The 17,441-nt window shown below is 38.3% G+C and overlaps 2 protein-coding genes across 2 annotated transcripts; both read left to right on the top strand.

Moving 5' to 3' along the window:
* The first annotated feature begins 215 nt into the window (after positions 1-215).
* Positions 216-4,621, top strand: LOC130010501 (cartilage matrix protein-like). Its single transcript, XM_056102034.1, has 8 exons — positions 216-270; positions 1,013-1,052; positions 1,584-1,604; positions 2,574-2,843; positions 3,056-3,346; positions 3,521-3,571; positions 3,802-4,326; positions 4,501-4,621. Exons 1-8 carry the CDS (start codon positions 232-234, stop codon positions 4,509-4,511), a joined length of 1,248 nt encoding a protein of 415 aa, XP_055958009.1. The 5' UTR covers positions 216-231; the 3' UTR covers positions 4,512-4,621.
* A 6,024-nt stretch (positions 4,622-10,645) lies between these two features.
* LOC126823854 (cartilage matrix protein) lies at positions 10,646-15,801 on the top strand. The gene is made up of 8 exons (XM_056102032.1): positions 10,646-10,731; positions 12,044-12,083; positions 12,528-12,557; positions 13,460-13,729; positions 13,852-14,142; positions 14,670-14,738; positions 14,964-15,488; positions 15,683-15,801. Exons 1-8 carry the CDS (start codon positions 10,693-10,695, stop codon positions 15,691-15,693), a joined length of 1,275 nt encoding a protein of 424 aa, XP_055958007.1. The 5' UTR covers positions 10,646-10,692; the 3' UTR covers positions 15,694-15,801.
* Positions 15,802-17,441: the final 1,640 nt, after the last annotated feature.

Raw genomic sequence — 17,441 nt, 5'->3', positions numbered from 1 at the left:
CCCCCAAAACAAAAGTTTGCAATTATAAAATTAATTGCCTTTCTCTAAAATTGTTCACCAAATTATAAATTTCGCTGAAAGGGTAAATTATAGACTACATTTTCCTTAATGTATGCCCACGCCCCCATCTCCATTTTCATATCGGTCAATTATTTTGGGACTTTTTCCTATAAAAGGGGAAGGGAACATGATCCATCCTCACTCTCTACTGGAATAACAGCATATACAACCATGTTACTTAGGGTATCTGTAGCACTTCTTTGCATCGGGGTAAGTCTTTTTACTTAGGTTATTTTTTTTCTAGTTACATATTCATGCAAAGGGAATAGTGACACCGCAGGTTTGTTGAATAAGTTTTCATCTGAACGTTGGTCAAATCTTAAATCGACTTCATTTGAGATTTAGTTCTCACAGTTGAAAAGTTTTAAATCGTCAAATCGCCATCATCTGAGATTTGTTTTTCTTAGTTGAAAAGTCTTAAATCGTCCAATCCCCTTCATCTGAGATTTGGATTTCTTAGTTGGATAGTCCTGTTTTGCTTTTCATCGTGAGTTAAGACCGACTAAAAATTGTATACCTCAATTCTCTTAACATCATATTGGCAATTCATAATGCTCGAATTCCAAAACTAAACTTTCAGAATATATTAAGTGATGTGTAATGGAGGGGCTTTTGAACGGCAGTTTTTGTCAGTGAGCTGGCGTTTCAGATGTCTACCACAATCACATATTGCCAGAAATAAAATCTTCTATTATTTCAATAACTACCGAATATTGAATTATCTTCACTTTTTTAACTTTTATGTTTGATAAATTTTAAAATCAAATTACAAACAATCGTACAGTGGATGTATAACTTCTTCTGACCGAACTTCCAATACTATTGTGGTACTTTGAATCTGAACGCCTAGATGAATCTATGTTGCCTTATTGTTATCCAACAACAAAACTGAGCATAGCTCGCAAAACACAATTTGTTTAATTTATGATCGTTTATACATGTATATTTTCAGGCTGTCACAGCTTTCGATTTCGGTATTGGAAACTTATTGGGTAAATATTACCTTTTTTTATTTTCTATTGGATAATTCAATGAAATAAAATAGTCTGAGTAACTACCACATTTCACTAAATAAAATAGTTTGAGTAAATATCATATTTCCTGGTAGATATATTATTTGTTTTAATACATCAGAATGTCACTCATCGTGTTTTTCAATCAACAATACCATTCATCGTGTTTTTCAGTCACAAAGACAATTAATCAATGTTTTTCAATCAAAAATACCATTCATAATGTTTTTCGGTCAAAAATACCTTACATACTCTTTTTCAGTCAAAAATACCATGCATAGTGTTTTTCAGTCACAAATGCAGTTAATCAATGTTTTTCAGTCAAGAAAATGACACTCATCGGTTTTCAGATAGAAAAGCTCTTTCCTGTGATTTTTATTTCGTTATGTTTTTATTTCATTTTGTCTGATTTAGAAATACCATTCGTCGTGTGTTCATTCATTGTTGGGTATTGACCGTACATCTATGCATTATTATATTATTTAATCATTTTATATTTTTATTTTTCAGCCAAAAGAAAAGCAAACTACGGTAAATATTAATTAAATAGATAAAAAAAATGTCTTCTCCAGTCTATGCATTCTCGTGTAACATACTAGTGACCATTAACCGTTTTGTATTTTAGTAGGACCTGGGAGTGGGGTATCAAGTTATGGCGTATTGTGGTACGGCCTGGGGTGCGGGGGAAGGGGTATCAAGTTACGGCGTCTAGCCGTTGGGATGAGAGGTCACGTGAAAACAGTGGCATGTGGGTAAAAGAACCCTTGGCATACAAAACTAGAAGAAGAGTAGGCGGTAACGTCGCTGCCTTGACACTTCATGGCTAATGTCCGTCTTCATTTGCAGAACAGTGGGATGTTAAATCCCATCTCCTTTCATTTTATGTATACATGCTTTGCCTGTCATTTCATTTTCTGGATATATCTGCATTGCATCAGGGGTGTCTTCCTCTATTCCACAATTGCCAGAGACAGTATTGGTCAAATAGCCTGGTTTTTAAAGCTTCTATTCATAAACCGGCTCCTCAGTTAAACATGCATTATGCAAGAGCAAAATCTGCTTATTACAAGTCTTTCTTTAGGCCTGAAATGTTATCTAAATTATCAATTAAGACATTAATTAACTTATCCAGACCATAATAAACTCTCGATGTCAAGGCTAGCCTTCGATGTTGGCTGGATTAGATTCCTATATGCGCTAACGGCCATTGATAATTAAATTTTAAAAAGTGGATAATCGAGACTATACTGTTTATATAAATGATTTTAGTAATGATGACCGAGACTATGCAAAAATTTCACCCGCTTCTTTCTCGGCTCATAGTGGATCAATTTGACTGAAATTTTCAGCAAATTACCTTTAAACTATCTAGATTTTAACTATTATAGCGAGAACTGCCATCTCTTTATCTCATCTCCCATAATGTATCTTTAATATTGCTATTTTCTGACAAAGCTATATTTGCATATAAAATAGTTATTCAACCTTCCTTCTTTTCAGTCTGTTATCAACATCCATTGGACATAGCTTTCATCCTTGATGCTTCATCTAGTATCTGGGCCCAGAACTTTACTAAAGCTATAGCTTTCGTAAATAGCTTCATTAGTCCATATGAAATTGGTCCAAACAAGGTACGAGTTGCCGTTGAAACCTATGCCGATGTAGTGTACACTCAAGATGTCATTACTTTCAACGCTTTCCTCACCAGTGAATCACTCCAAGGAAGAATTTCTAAATTGAAATGGCATCATGGATCCAGAACCGAAACTGGTGAGTTCAAAATAGTATTCGTAATCATTATTATAAAATATAACTAAAATATTGAATCTATTTTAAATGTTTATTGTATATGTATATGTACTAATTAGAGAGCGACTAAGCATGTTCCCCTATCCCATTCAGATATCTTGATAAAATATTGTTTTAAAAAGATACATGATACCTCTCACAAATTATCACAAATATTGTTTACCCTTCACCAGGTTTAGGTATTGCTTACATGAGAGAAAACATCATGCCAGAAGCTAGATCAGGTCTGCCCAAGATCTGCATTGTTATTACCGACGGAAAATCTCAGGATTCCGCTAAGACAGCTCTTGAGGCCAAGAAAGCACGCCAGGATGGTATTGAAATGTTCGCAATTGGTGTGAGCAGGGCTGTTAACGAATCAGAATTACAGAGTATTGCTGGTGATCCAGACCGAGTCATCATCGTAGAAACATACTCCGAATTGGAAGCCATCAAGGATAAATTGTCTGGAAAGACCTGCAAAAGTGAGTTTTATCAATTAAAACTATCATAAACAAATTGCAAATTGGTCAGATGTCCAACAGAATTAACTAGCAGGTTGTCAGTTCAATTCATACTGAAAGATTCCAGATAACTTAAATTGTATGTTCTATCATATTAAAATCTTCTATGGCTTAATTTATCTCTTCTATTTCCAGAAATCCCAACAACCACCACAACCACACCAGCTCCAACACCAGCTGCTGAAGGTATATTATACTATCTCGACTATATATAAATGATTTTAATTTTGTCATCTATCTGTTTAACTCTCCCAACCCTATGTTATTGTCATCGTACATAGGCCTGGTAGTAATCGAAAGTTTTGATACGAACTTATTTTCAAAGAATCTGGTTTTCGCTATCCCAATATCTACTTTTTGTCAATTATTCTATCAGTTTAGTATTAACTATTTTGAGGAATATTTTATTTTTACAGAATGTGGTACGGATAATCCCACTGATATTTACTATGTCTTCGATCCTGCTTATCTTGGTATGGAACGAGTTAACTGGGTAACACAGTTCATCACACACACGCTCAGTGCCCAGGAATTCGCCCACATGAGAGTTGGTGTCATCAGTGGATCATGCCCATTGGATGCTGGATTCAATCTCAATAAATATTCTACCTTCGTTGACGTGAGGGAGAGACTTGAATCCTACGACAGCCCAAGGCTTACAAAACTTATTGGTTCTCTTAGCTCTGCCTACTCATCCCAGAAAGGCGGACGTGGTGATGCCCGAAAGGTTGCTGTTATATTCATTGGTGGAAAAATTGACCAGGTGGCTGTTATCAAAAATGCCCAAGCTGCCAAAGAAGCCGGAGTTGATGTTTACTTCGCTGATGCCGGAAATGCTGATCCCGGTTTTCTTGATGCCCTCAACGAAATCGGTTTCAGCTTGGCCAGAGCTGGCGCGGGCTCCAGGCGACAAGCCCTGGCTTTCGTCGAAGAATTATGCAGTAAGTTTTATTAAGATTACTTAGAATAACTTTATAAATTTGGAACTAATATGTACGGCAGATTTAAACATTTGGTTTATTGAAATCTTAAGCCGACCTTTTGTTAAAACAAGGCGATTAAAACTTTTGGGAATTACACTAAACTTTAATGATTCTCTTTTTTATATTTTCCAGGAGAATACTAATCACCCAAGTGATCAAATATCAGGATTTACCATTGTCGATATTCGCGCGTTGTTTTTTTAAATTATGGTTGTATATATATACAAATAAATAAAAATCTTAGCAATTTAAACAGTGGTTGTTCAATTATTTTAGCACACTTCTCAATGCAGTAACCCGGTTAAATAAGACTTCCAACATGGTCTACGCCGGAAAGTGGGCCATGCCAAAGGCTCTTCTCGTTGTCGACAAAATCTTTTACAAGGAACCCTATTCATCTTTTGTATTGGTAAATATTTGCTGCCATGATAAAGCAAGATGGGGTGTGGACGGGGTTGTAATTACATCCAGACTACAAATAATAAAAAAAAACATGGGATCGCGGAGATGCTAAACAGAAGATGGTTGTATTGGTTGAATTTCCTCACAAATCAAAATGGGTGCCTTTGTATCAGAGCAAATAATACCGGTTATGTGTATTTGAGATGTTTCTTCAATATATAGAAAGATAGCAAGGATGGTTTGGGATCATGTTGTTGGTTTGAGGGGATATGGACATTTTGAACAGTTGGGGGTGTTAATAGCGATTTAATTCACGCCAACCTGTTATACTATATATACAGTACTTTACCCCTCTCTCTTCTATCTTTATATCACAATGTTAACATCAAAATTTTAGCAAATCTCCATCTATTATCAAACACAAAATGAAATCGGTGTTAACGTCCTACTTGTCTGCACCGACTGAGCTAAAGAAGATGGGTGCCCAACTGCCCATATGCATTGATTGTATACGCGGAGTGGGCTGACAAAATTAAATGGTCTATCGCATGCGCTTTAGATCATAAGGCCTGTCATGTCAAGTGGCGTGGTTCCAGTTCACACGCGTATGTTACAAGGATTGGAGTCGCCTGCCCCACCTCGTGTGTCTTCTCAGTGCCACAACCGTCCAGTTTACACATGTATGCTACAAGGATTAGGATTGCCTCACGTCGTGTGTTTTCTCGGTTACTACACCTCCCCCCTCCCCCCAAGCCTCACCCCCATGTAGAACGGGATTTAATGTCATCAGTACTTGGACTTACGTTAAAGTTAACTAATGATTATATATACTCTTCAAATACCAATGCAGGTTGTGATATGATAAATAGTCATGGACACTTGACATGCTTCGAGAGTATGTTCACGGATGAAGAACTTATCGCCCCAACAGAACCACTGAGCTGCAAGTGCGACATGCAATAGCGCAATTCACGTGGGAGGGGTTCATTGTCAAATTTGACACTTCAAGGAAGGGTTGATGAAAACTGCCACTTGCTGGTTTATACTATCCATGTTTGCTTTTCTATCGGTTTTTGCATAAGATTTACTGTTTAGTGTATCTTTGCTTTAGTGTGTTACGTTAAATTTGCAATGAGACGTCTTCAACATGATGAACATCTACGTGCTATTGGCATGCTTCAAATGGGTTCTACACAGCGAGCAGCAGCCAACATGCTTAATGTGTCACAATCTGTGATCAGCAGACTGTAGAACCGGTACCAAGAAACACACAATGTTGATGACAGACCTCGTTCAGGTCGTCCTAGGGCCACTACACAAGCCCAGGATCGATAAATTCGTATACAGGTTCTGCGAAATCGAGGACAAACGGCCAATCAGCTTTCTGTACCAACTTGAACCAAGTTACAGGAATTCGAGTTACACCCCAAACGATTAGAAATCAGCTACATGCAGCCAATTTGCATTCGCGAAGAACCGCGTGTTTTGCCTCCATTAACTCCCCAGCACATGGCCAACAGACGTCAATGGTGAAGGCAGCGTAGAAATTGGGTAATCGTCCATGGGCGCGTGTAATGTTCTCAGATTAGTTCAGATTTGCTCTGGATTTCACCGATAGCCGTGCTCGCGTTTGGAGGCGTGTAAATGAGCGTCATGCTAACGTTAACGCCAGACAGCATGACAGATTCGGGCGAGGGTCTGTTATGGTGTGGGGAGGAATCACCATGACTGACAGAACGGACTTGCATATTGTTCAAGGAAGGGTCACTTGTATGTACTACCGTGACCACATCCTGGCACCGATAGTTCTGCCATTTGCTCAACATGCAGGTCGACTTTTCATCTTTCAAGATGATAATGCCCATGCCAACCGCGCTCGTATCGTGAATGACTACCCGCAGTGTCACCATATTGTCTATATGCCTTGGCCAGCCATGAATCCTGACCTTTCCCCTATAGAGCATGTCTGGGACATGATCGGGAGGCGTGTTCGTCGACGTCAACGTCAACCGACAACACTGCAAGAATTTGCCGTGGCACAGCAAGAGAAGTGGGCCAGATTGCCCAAATCGTGATTGGACGGTTAATTAGGAGCATGCTACGACGAATTGCTGAATGTCTGAGGATTGGTGGGGCAATTACTCATTATTAAGACAATATAAATAAAAAAAATCCACTTTCACTTTTGACAGTGTATCTCTTTGAGAGTGAAATGGGACCGTCAGATAAGCCGCCCATATGAACTGTTTATGTTCATGTGTAGGCAATTGGCCTGTTATTAACATACACTGGTTACCTCTAATAAAAACAGCAGTGCATTACCGCAGTTTTGTGTTGTTTCTGAGTAACTCTTACTTTTTTTTAAGAGTATCTTATCAGTGTAATGTCTGCTGTTATGGGACGTCTTGGGATTCTTTGTTTTTTGTGATTCTGCCGTTATATTATATAGCTTTAATTAGCATATTTGCGGAAACAAACCTTTTTGTCTTCTAGTCGGCAAAATAAAGTGCCCGAAATCCCCTGACATTTTGGTCTGGTGCCACTTTACTTTGTATAGCAGTTTCCGGGCATGGATCATTTTATTGGGAATCGAATTTTCTTTAATTTTACTAATGGATAAATTATTTAAAACCAGTGTAATAAACAGTGTCTATCTCTACGATCATCATTTGTTTTATAAGTGAACTTTCGGGTGTCATGCGATTGATTGCTTGGGGTTCGGATGATATATATTAGACCACTAACGGGTTGCTCTCTTCCGTGAAATAACACGAATAAGAATTTAATATTGATCCATTTCATTCAATGTTTATGTTATCTTATCGAGGGGTAGTCACGGTGGCTAATTGGATAAGACACTGACTTGCTAGCCTGGAGGTCGCGTATTCGATCCCTGCATTGGCTGAAAAAGTTCATCGAGATTTTTCCGGCGTGGTTTCCTCTTGTCAGTAGTGTTGCAGGACAGGGGGCCTGACAAGGACAGCTGTCTAGTTGTTCGGATGAGACAAAAAAAACGAGGGCCCGTGTACACATTGGCAGTCGGAATTCGATATAAGAGCAGGCCATAGTGCCCTGGCAGCGATTTTTCCCCCCAACCAACATAGCCATTATACTTCTATTCGGCCTCTGATTGGCTGAAAGTTTAACGTCATATTCAAAATGGATGCCGTGTCTTGCCAAGAATTATTATCGATCAAAGATTTTCCCTGCCTTTATGTAGATTTATATATTCAAAGTAAACAATGATGTTTATCGATTTCATTAGCCCAGTCGGAGCAGAACAGTAGGACGTTGAAACCCCATTTCATTTCTATCTTATCGTGAATATATGGGCTCCTGGTATCCAGCATTTAAGACACAGTGAACATTCTGACACAGTGGGCATGTCGGTGTCTGTAGCGTCATTTTTAATGAGACGCCTTGATGAACGGGGTCAAAGCTGACGTATTTCGTCGAACATAAATGAATAGCAATTGCATGTACATTAAAACAAAATTACAACACGGAATGTAAATCCGTTCATATCACATTATTATGTATTTTTTGACTCGTGTGTTTGTAGCTTCCAAAGAATAGAGGTTTAGTTCTTTTAAATTTAAAATTACGTTTCAAGTTTTCACCCAATATGATTAAAATACAAATCTATATTTCGTTTCGTTTATTATACTTTCGATGACCTGAACTACATGAGAAAATGCAATGAAATGGAAAGGTGTTTAACGTCCTATTGATCTGCTCCTACTGGGCTAATGAAGACGGGCACGCCAATGTATACACAGGGCCTCAGTTTTTCGTCCCGTTCTGCACCACTGACAAGGGGAAACCACGCCGGAAAATCGCGATGAACTTTCTCGGCCAATGCAGGGATCGAACACGCGACCTCCGGGCTAGCGAGTCAGCGTCTTACCCACTTAGCCACCATGGCTCCCACTACATGAAGATCTGACCAGTTGAAGTGGGAGATCGCGCCAGGGGTCATACTTTTGATTAACTAATCAGCGTCAGCGTTAATGGGTTTTTTAGGTAGTTTTAGCACCCAACTTTTACTTTGGAACGTCGAAAAAGATCTTGCATAACTGAACCAAAACATTTCAAAGTCTGTTTCAAAAATACGTAAAAACTGTCCAATCAAAATCTCTCCGATTTAGTTTCACAACGATTGCTATACATAATGAAACTAGTTGAATAGTTTCATGGCTGGACTCCAGCCTGCAGGCCACGTCACGAAACCTGCCAAACTTCTCCCCGGTAACATTTACCAATACATCATTTATATTATATTATGTACAATGTATCCGTCGGTTTTATCTGTGTCCCATGTTCCGGCGAAATTCATGAAAACTCATGAAAAATTTAAAAATTTGCAAACTTTTAATCATGTCGCCAGATACATGTTTTCCGGTCACAGAATAACGTCGTTCCCGAAAATCCACGCGACGTATACGCAAAATTTCACTATAGAAAAGATGGGTCTGGTTTCGTGCCCATTTCATCCACACACACACACACAGACACACACACCCTCCCCCGGCACTGAGCCTCCGGTCTACAACAACTATTCCGGCAGATCCTAATGTAGTAAAAACCAGTAAAACAAACTGTTGAACTATAAAAAAAGAAACGAAATGGGATCTGTGTTTTAATCCGATCGATTTTCGCCCGGTGTGCAAGAGACATACGGCAAATGCACGGAACAGCAAAAATACTAAACATAGACATTTTGATCTACATCAAGCAAGTTACTATCAAATAGTGTAGTAATTCAATGACATCTATCACATCAATAAAAACAGTAGTAGTAGTAGTTCATATGAAATGGGGTTTAACGTCTAACTGTTCTGCCCCGACTGGGTTAATGAAGACGGGCATAAGCCATACAACTACCACATCGACAAAGGTGTAGTATAATTCCATGACATCTATCACATCAGGAAGTAGAGTAGTATTTCAATGACAACGTCAAGAAATGAAATGAAATGGGGTTTAACGTCCTGCTGTTCTGCTCCGAACTGGGCTAATGAAGACGGGCATACGCCATACAGTGTGCTATGAGCTTACTCTTATATCGAATTCCAACTGTCAATGGATCTTTTACGTGCAGGCCAATGTGTATACTATCCGAGCGGCTGTCCTTGTCAGGCCCTCCGTCCTGCATCACTGACAAGAGGGAACCACGCCGGAAAATCTAGATGATCTTTCTCGGCCAATGCAGGGATCGAACACCCGACCTCCAGTCTTACCCACTTAGCCACGGTGACCCCTGACGCGGCGTAGTAATTGAATGACAGGGATCAAAGAAAGAAATAGTGCAGTAATGTTTTGGCATAAAAATTTCTATATAGGGACTTTGTAAACGTATACCTGGTTTTTACGGCTTTAGACAACACAAAATTGTAAATTATCATTGGACGACAAGGAACGGTAATTTTTACACTTAGTTTTTTTCAAAGTGTATGAATATATTACTTTCATTTACTGCTAATCCTTTTCCAAATGTATTGAATGTACTTTGTAATTAGACGCATATGAACTTTATTATTATGGATATTAACGCTTTGGAGCATTAAACAAACAGATATTTATCCAGTAATATCTGAATAATTTGGAGATTAATTTTGATTAATGTCGTTTCGTGGTTTTTAATATTGGGTAGGACGGTGGCAATTTTGTACTATGACTAGTAATGAGTCAGCCCACCATTTTTTGTGATCACTGGCCAATTGCGTCACAGCGGGTTTTATATTAGATCAGTCCACTTACGAGATTTTACATTAATAGTCCCCAATTTTCTACCCAATTACAATTAGGGGGAAAGAATTAATTACACATTTAAACAGAATTAATTAGTCGGGGATTTCTTATAAAAGGGGAAGACGGGGTTGATGCCATCACACTCTTTGTTGGAATACCATAATCAGCAGAATGATGTTCAGGGTAGCAGTGGCTCTTGTCCTTTTTGGGGTAAGTCAATTTGGATTCTTAGCTCTATTTGTCTTAATGTATATTACATCTGGTAAAAGAATAATATTGGTTCAGAATACATCTTAAGTAGATTGATCAAGTGTACTCGTAGACCAACGCATTGGTTGTTTTCTTTGATAAAGAGTAAAATTGTAGAATAATGCATTGGTTGTTTTCTTTTATAAAGAATAATTGCGGAATAATGCACTGGGTTTTTTTCTTATATAATAAAGAGTAAAGTAATTGCGGAATAATGCACTGGATTTTTTTCTTATATAAAGCGTAATTGGGGAATAAATGCACTGGTTGTTATCTTGTATAAAGAGTAATTGCGGAATAATGCATTGGGTTTTTTTTTTCTTATATAAAGAGTAATTGCGGAATAATGCACTGGATTTTTTTCTTATATAAAGAGTAATTGCGGAATGAATAATGCATTGGTTGTTATCTTTTATAAAGCGTAATTGCGGAATAATGCATTGGGGTTTTTTTTCTTATATAAAGAGTAATTGCGGAATAATGCATCGATTATTTTCTTTGATAAAGTTAATTCTAGAACCATGCATAGATATTTTATTTGACAAAATGAAATTGGAGAATGGATAATTATTTTCTTTTATGTACGTATAATTCTAGAACGATGTGTATATATATTTATTTATTAAAAAGCTTGTAGTTATTTCTCTATAATTTCCAGCACACAAATCAGTTGTATGTCCTCGAACTTTGAATAATTAAATTCTTTTTAATACATGGTTAAGATTTTATTATCTAATCCCCTGAGAACTGTCATACAAGTCTCATATACAATACCCAATGTTTATCTCGTAATATTTTTTAAGCCAACAAATTTAAGAATTAAAGTCTTCAAACGTTATATTTGAAAAATGTGGCAGGTTTGTAATATTCAGTAAGTTTGTGGATTACAATAATATAATCCACTTTATCTCCATGCACAGACTGGATGTTGTTGTTCTTAATAAATAAATATTGTTACTTTAAATGCTACACAAGAGAAAGAGAAATGGGGTTTAACGTCCACTCGGCACAAACTAGGTTATATCGGGACTAACATATGGTTCAATTTTATTTCAGTAATTCGCTTTAGGGGTCCCGGAGAAAACCCACGAGATTGGACAGGCACAACCGGGGAATCGAAACCACGCCAGTTGATTCATAACAGACCTTATTATACAGCGCGCACATGCTCTATATTTGGCCATCCATCCCCCCAATGATACACAAGTAACGAATCTTATTACATATAAACAAAATTATAATATAGTTTTATTATGATCTATTTAATTTTCAGGCTATAACAGCTTATGATCTTGGTCATTCGGAAGAATTAGGTAAAAATTTGATTTTTTTTTTTTTCATCATTGTTGTCTTTCAAGAAAATATATTATAATACTTACTTTTGTGATGTTGTGGACAGATTGCAGCACTTCCATAGCTTATATTATCTGTGCTATATTCGTGTACTGTTTGTTTCATGTTTTGTTAAACGAACAGTAGACAACATTGAATATTATAACATTTTATATGTAATTGTTATAAGTAATTCAAGAACACTAGGAAAATTAAATAAAAAATGTAAATGAACTATACATAATGTTATTCAAGTTGTAGATGTTGAGTGTGAATACTAAGAAAGAAAGTAATTAAGAAAGTTCTTGTTATTAGTGGCAACCTGTTAATAATGGCATTTAGTTTAAAGCTACGTGTGTTGCAGAATCATTACTATTTATACTTTGCATCTACATATTGGTCTATATATTTATTTACTTTTTCAGCCAAACGAAAGGTGGGCGGTGCAAATATGGGTAAGCTTTAATCGATTTTATTTTCATAGCAAAGATAAATTACATTTCAATTTTGCCAAATCATATATACATGTATACTACGCTATTGTCTTATGTTTTCATTTTCCCGGTTGGAGAGAGAGAGAGAGAGAGAGAGAGAGAGAGAGAGAGAGAGAGATGGGGTTTAACGTCCACTCGACACAAACTGGGTCATTTCGGGACTAACACATGGTTCAATTTTATTTCAATAATTCGCTTGCGCGTAGGGGTCTTTAGCAGTGGGAGGAAACCGCAGGACCCGGAGAAAACCCACGAGGTTGGACAGGCGACCCTACTCTTTGCCACGTACAACCGGGGAATCGAAACCCCGCCAGTTTCCCGATTTGTACGGTAACATTGGTTTATGGACGTGTTTCACAATGCAATATTTATTTTAATTTCGAATTAAACATAAGTTTTAATTTTCATTTGAAGTTATTCTATGTGCTATATTAAATGGGCTAATACAAGGATAGTATCGATGTTTGTTGTTGTTCTTAGTGTTTAACGTCGACTTCCACCGAAGGTGATATCGCGGACAAGTCTTACTTTTCATTTTCATTATCTCAGCGCACGCACAGGGGTCTTTCCTGTGGGAGGAAATCGGAGTACCCGGAGTAAACCCACGAGGTTGAGAGGGCACCCCCTATCTCTAAGCCACATACGATCACACCAGGGATCGAAACCAGAACCGCAAGCCAGAGGTAACCGGCCAGCTGTCGGTCGAAGCGCGGCACTCTAGACCACTAGGCCATTCTAACCCCAAATAGTATCGAGTGATCCGTGCCATTTTATACTGTGAAGACGTGGGCTCCAAAACTGATTTTATAATTTGGGTTTGGAAATAAGGTTTTATTATTTTCATCTTACTTTTTTAATTTCAGTCTGTTATCAGCATCCATTGGACATCGTTTTCATCCTTGATGCTTCATCCAGTATCTGGGCCCAGAACTTCACCAAAGCTATAGCTTTCGTAAATAGCTTTATTGCCCCATATGAAATTGGTCCACGAAAAGTACGAGTTGCTATTGAGACCTATGCCGATGTAGTGTACACTCAAGATGTCATTAATTTCAACGATTTTCTCACAAGTGAATCTCTGCAAAAGCGAATTGCTGGTTTGAAATGGCATCATGGATCAAGAACCGAAACTGGTGAGTTCAAAATAGTATTCGTAATCATCATTTGATTTACGAAATATAACGAAAATATCGAATCTGCTTTAAATACAAGATACCTCTCACAAATAAGCTTTATTATTTTGTTCCTTCACCAGGTCTAGGTATTGCCTATATGAGAGAGAACATCATGCCTGGGGCTAGATCAGGTCTTCCCAAGATCTGTATTGTTATTACCGACGGAAAATCTCAGGATTCCGAAAAGACAGCTGTTGAAGCCAAGCGAGCACGCCAGGATGGTATTGATATGTTCGCTATTGGTGTAAGCAGGGCCGTTAATGCATCAGAATTAGAAGCTATTGCTGGTGATCCTGACCGAGTCATCATTGTAGAAACCTACTCCGAGTTGGAAGCCATCAAGGATAAATTGTCTGGAAAGACATGTAAGAGTAAGTATTGTCATTGTCATGATGTTCTTATAACGGATAATTCTGAGAATAAAAGCGTGCTTCATGAGATAGGTGAGGTTGTGGACAATTTCGATTACCATTCAACTTGCAATGACTCCCTACCTGAATAGGGAGCCACGGTTACACAGTGAGTAAGACACTGGCTCGGTAGCCTGGAAGTTGCGGGTTCGCTCCAGTTGTTGGCCGAGAAAGTTCATCGTGATTTCCGGCGTGGTTTCCCCTTGTCAGTGTTACAGTTGTCTAGCCGTTCAGATGGGACGAAAAACCGTATAAATTGGCATGAAAGTAAAATATCCCTTGACAGTTGGAATTCGATATAAGAGTAGTTCGTAGCGCCACTATCCGGGCAAAATTTCCCTAGCACTTCAGTATGGCGTATTCCCGTCTTCAGTAGCCGAGTCAGAATAAGACCTTAAACCCCATTCACTTCCCTACTTGAATACCGATGTTTCCTCTTTTGTATATTTTGTCGTTCTCTACATATATCTATTTGTATTATATTACAGAGATCCCAACTACTACACCTCCTCCCACAACCACCACAACTCCACCACCAACAACCCCAGCAGCTGAAGGTTAGTGTATCGGCGGGTTCTGATCTTGCAATATTAGCTAAATATATGTACAAATATATTACTTATATTAAGAAACCTATTTTTGGATCTTGACGATAAGATGTTGAAATATTGGTAATGCTCTTCTTTGGTAATATTATCACACAGTGAGTTACAGCGTTGTCAATGCCTTCATATATTTTGCGCTTTGTGCCTTTTGTTACTAATTTTTTGGTGTATTTACAGAATGTGGTATGGATAATCCCACTGATATTTACTATGTCTTCGATCCTGCTTATCTCGGTATGGAACGAGTTAACTGGGTAACACAGTTCATCACACACACGCTCAGTGCCCAGGAATTCCTGCATATGAGAGTGGGTGTCATCAGTGGATCATGTCCACTGGATGCTGGATTTAACCTCAAAGAATATGGAACCGTTGCTGATGTTGAAGAAAGACTTAGAGGATATGATAAGCCGAGACTTACAAAACTTATTGGTTCCCTCACCTCTGCCTATAAACGTCACGAAGGTGGACGTCCTAATGCTCGTAAAGTTGCTGTTATATTCATTGGTGGAAAAATTGACCAAGTAGCTGTTATCAGAAATGCACAAGCTGCCAGAGAAGCTGGTGTTGATGTTTACTTCGCTGATGCTGGAAATGCTGATCCCGGTTTTCTTGATGCTCTCAACGAAATCGGATTCAACTTGGCCAGAGCTGGACGTGGTGCCAGGAGACAAGCCCTTGCCTTTGTTGAAGAAATATGCGGTAAGGCTTTTTTTATAATTCATATACCAGCAATTACTATTCATCTATTGAAGAAGAATACATATATTGATAGATTAGCGCTGATGTATGTTAATGTTAGAGAAGCGGGTGTCAATATTGCAATATTTAGAGCATATAGGGTTCAGTATTTCTTATAAAAAAAAGTTGACATCTTGTTGTTTTTGTTTTTTCAGGACGATATTAAATGTATCAGAGATGATTTACCAGGATGGAACGATGCCGACAGCCGCTTGTTGTTTTTATTTGTTGTATTATATATAAATAAGTAAATAAATTACGTTAGCAATGCAAATGTCTGTAGTACGGTATTTGCGTGGGGTATTAATAGTAAAACTGAGAAAAGAGCAGAATTTTTGTGGGGTGTTTGGGGAGGGATTATCCAGTTTAACGGCTGTATAATTTACGATGTTATAAACATTCAAAGTCGCTATTTAAATGTATTCTTTAAGTGCCATTTAGCGATCAGGGAACAAATTAACAGAACACAGTTTTTATGGGATACAATCACTGGTTTATTCTAAAAGCACGACGACGTATCCCATAAAAACTGTGTTCTGTTAGTTAGTTAGCTATTTAAATGGCTCAAACAAAAACTAGTGCTGATTATACACAATAAGAATTAAAAGAAAGGAAGCCACAGGAAGGAGACGTCGCTATGGGAAGTGCTTTTGTGCAAAAATTCATGCACGGCCGGTATCTGATTGCCTCAATATGCTATTGATAGAGATTGGAATTCATGATTTGATCTGGGATGGGGTATATGTAAAGTGTATGTAGCGAATATACAGAAAATGAATTCAGATTTAAGGTCTTAAATTCTACACTAATAACATCGAATGACCGAAGAACACAAAACGAAGACCAAGTTTTTATTATTTATAACATTGTGACTATTACAAGTTTGTTTGAATGAAACAAAAACAACAGATATACAACCACCAAATAAAGACTCAGGGTGATGCCCAGAATCCCCCCCCCCCCCACAACAAAAAAGAGCAGAACCCATAAATAAATTTTTGAATAAATCCTGGTCCAGCAAATTTCAATAAATGTCTTTTCCTTGGTTGACAAAGATAAATGAAATGCAATGGGGTTTAACGTCCTTCTATTCTGCTCCGAACTGGGCTAATGAAGACGGGCATACGCCATACAGTGCGCTATAATGGAAATTTTACCCGGACAGCGGCACTACGGTCTACTCTTATATCGAATTTCAACTGTCAGGGGTTCTTAATGCGTTAACGACAACTTTACGCGGTGTCTCAATTTACGTACCATCTGAGCGTCTGGCTGCTGTTTCTTGCCATGCCATTCGTTCTGTACGACTCACATGGTGAACCCCACCTGAAAATTCTCGAGAAACTTTATCGGCCAACACCGATATCGAACCCGATACCTCCGAGTTAAGTGATTACCTGTGTCACTGCCCCCTCCAGGGGGCTGGGTGGCCGAATGGTTAGCACGTGCGTGCGGTGTCATAAGGCCTGTCATTGAGTCAACTGGCGTGGTTTCGAATCCCCGGTTGTACGTGTCAAGGAGTAGGGTCGCCTGTCCAACCTCGTGGGTTTTCTCCGGGTCCTCCGATTTCCTCCCACTACTAAAGACCCCCTACGGGGAAGCGAATTATTGAAATAAAATTAAACCATATGTTAGTCCCGAAATGACCTAAATTGTGTCGAGTGGACGTTAAACCCCATTTCTCTCTCTCTCTCTCTCTCTCTCTCTCTCGCTCTCTCTCTCTCTCCTCTCTCTCACTGCCCCCTCCACTCCTATGCAAAACATATAATTACCTACAGAGTTAGCATGAAAAGGTTACTAGATAAAACTGCAGCGAAAAGGTTAGTACATAAATGTGGGACATTTCCAAAGCAAAAAAGTTGGGAAAGGTAAAGACTCCTACGTGCAAGTGAATTATTGAAATAAAACTGAACC

This window comes from Patella vulgata, chromosome 6 (genome assembly GCF_932274485.2).
Source record: "Patella vulgata chromosome 6, xgPatVulg1.2, whole genome shotgun sequence".
In the NCBI taxonomy this organism is placed as follows: Eukaryota; Metazoa; Mollusca; class Gastropoda; family Patellidae; genus Patella; species Patella vulgata.
This window is presented reverse-complemented; position numbering and strand designations above follow the sequence as displayed.

Bases quoted from the DNA above. Each gene is read 5' to 3' on its own strand.
- LOC130010501 (XM_056102034.1), top strand. From the start codon at position 232: ATGTTACTTAGGGTATCTGTAGCACTTCTTTGCATCGGG. The intron at 1,605-2,573 runs GTAAATATTAAT...CCTTCTTTTCAG, and splicing joins CAAAAGAAAAGCAAACTACG to TCTGTTATCAACATCCATTG. The intron at 3,347-3,520 runs GTGAGTTTTATC...TTCTATTTCCAG, and splicing joins GTCTGGAAAGACCTGCAAAA to AAATCCCAACAACCACCACA.
- LOC126823854 (XM_056102032.1), top strand. From the start codon at position 10,693: ATGATGTTCAGGGTAGCAGTGGCTCTTGTCCTTTTTGGG. The intron at 12,084-12,527 runs GTAAAAATTTGA...TTACTTTTTCAG, and splicing joins TGGTCATTCGGAAGAATTAG to CCAAACGAAAGGTGGGCGGT. The intron at 13,730-13,851 runs GTGAGTTCAAAA...TTCCTTCACCAG, and splicing joins TGGATCAAGAACCGAAACTG to GTCTAGGTATTGCCTATATG.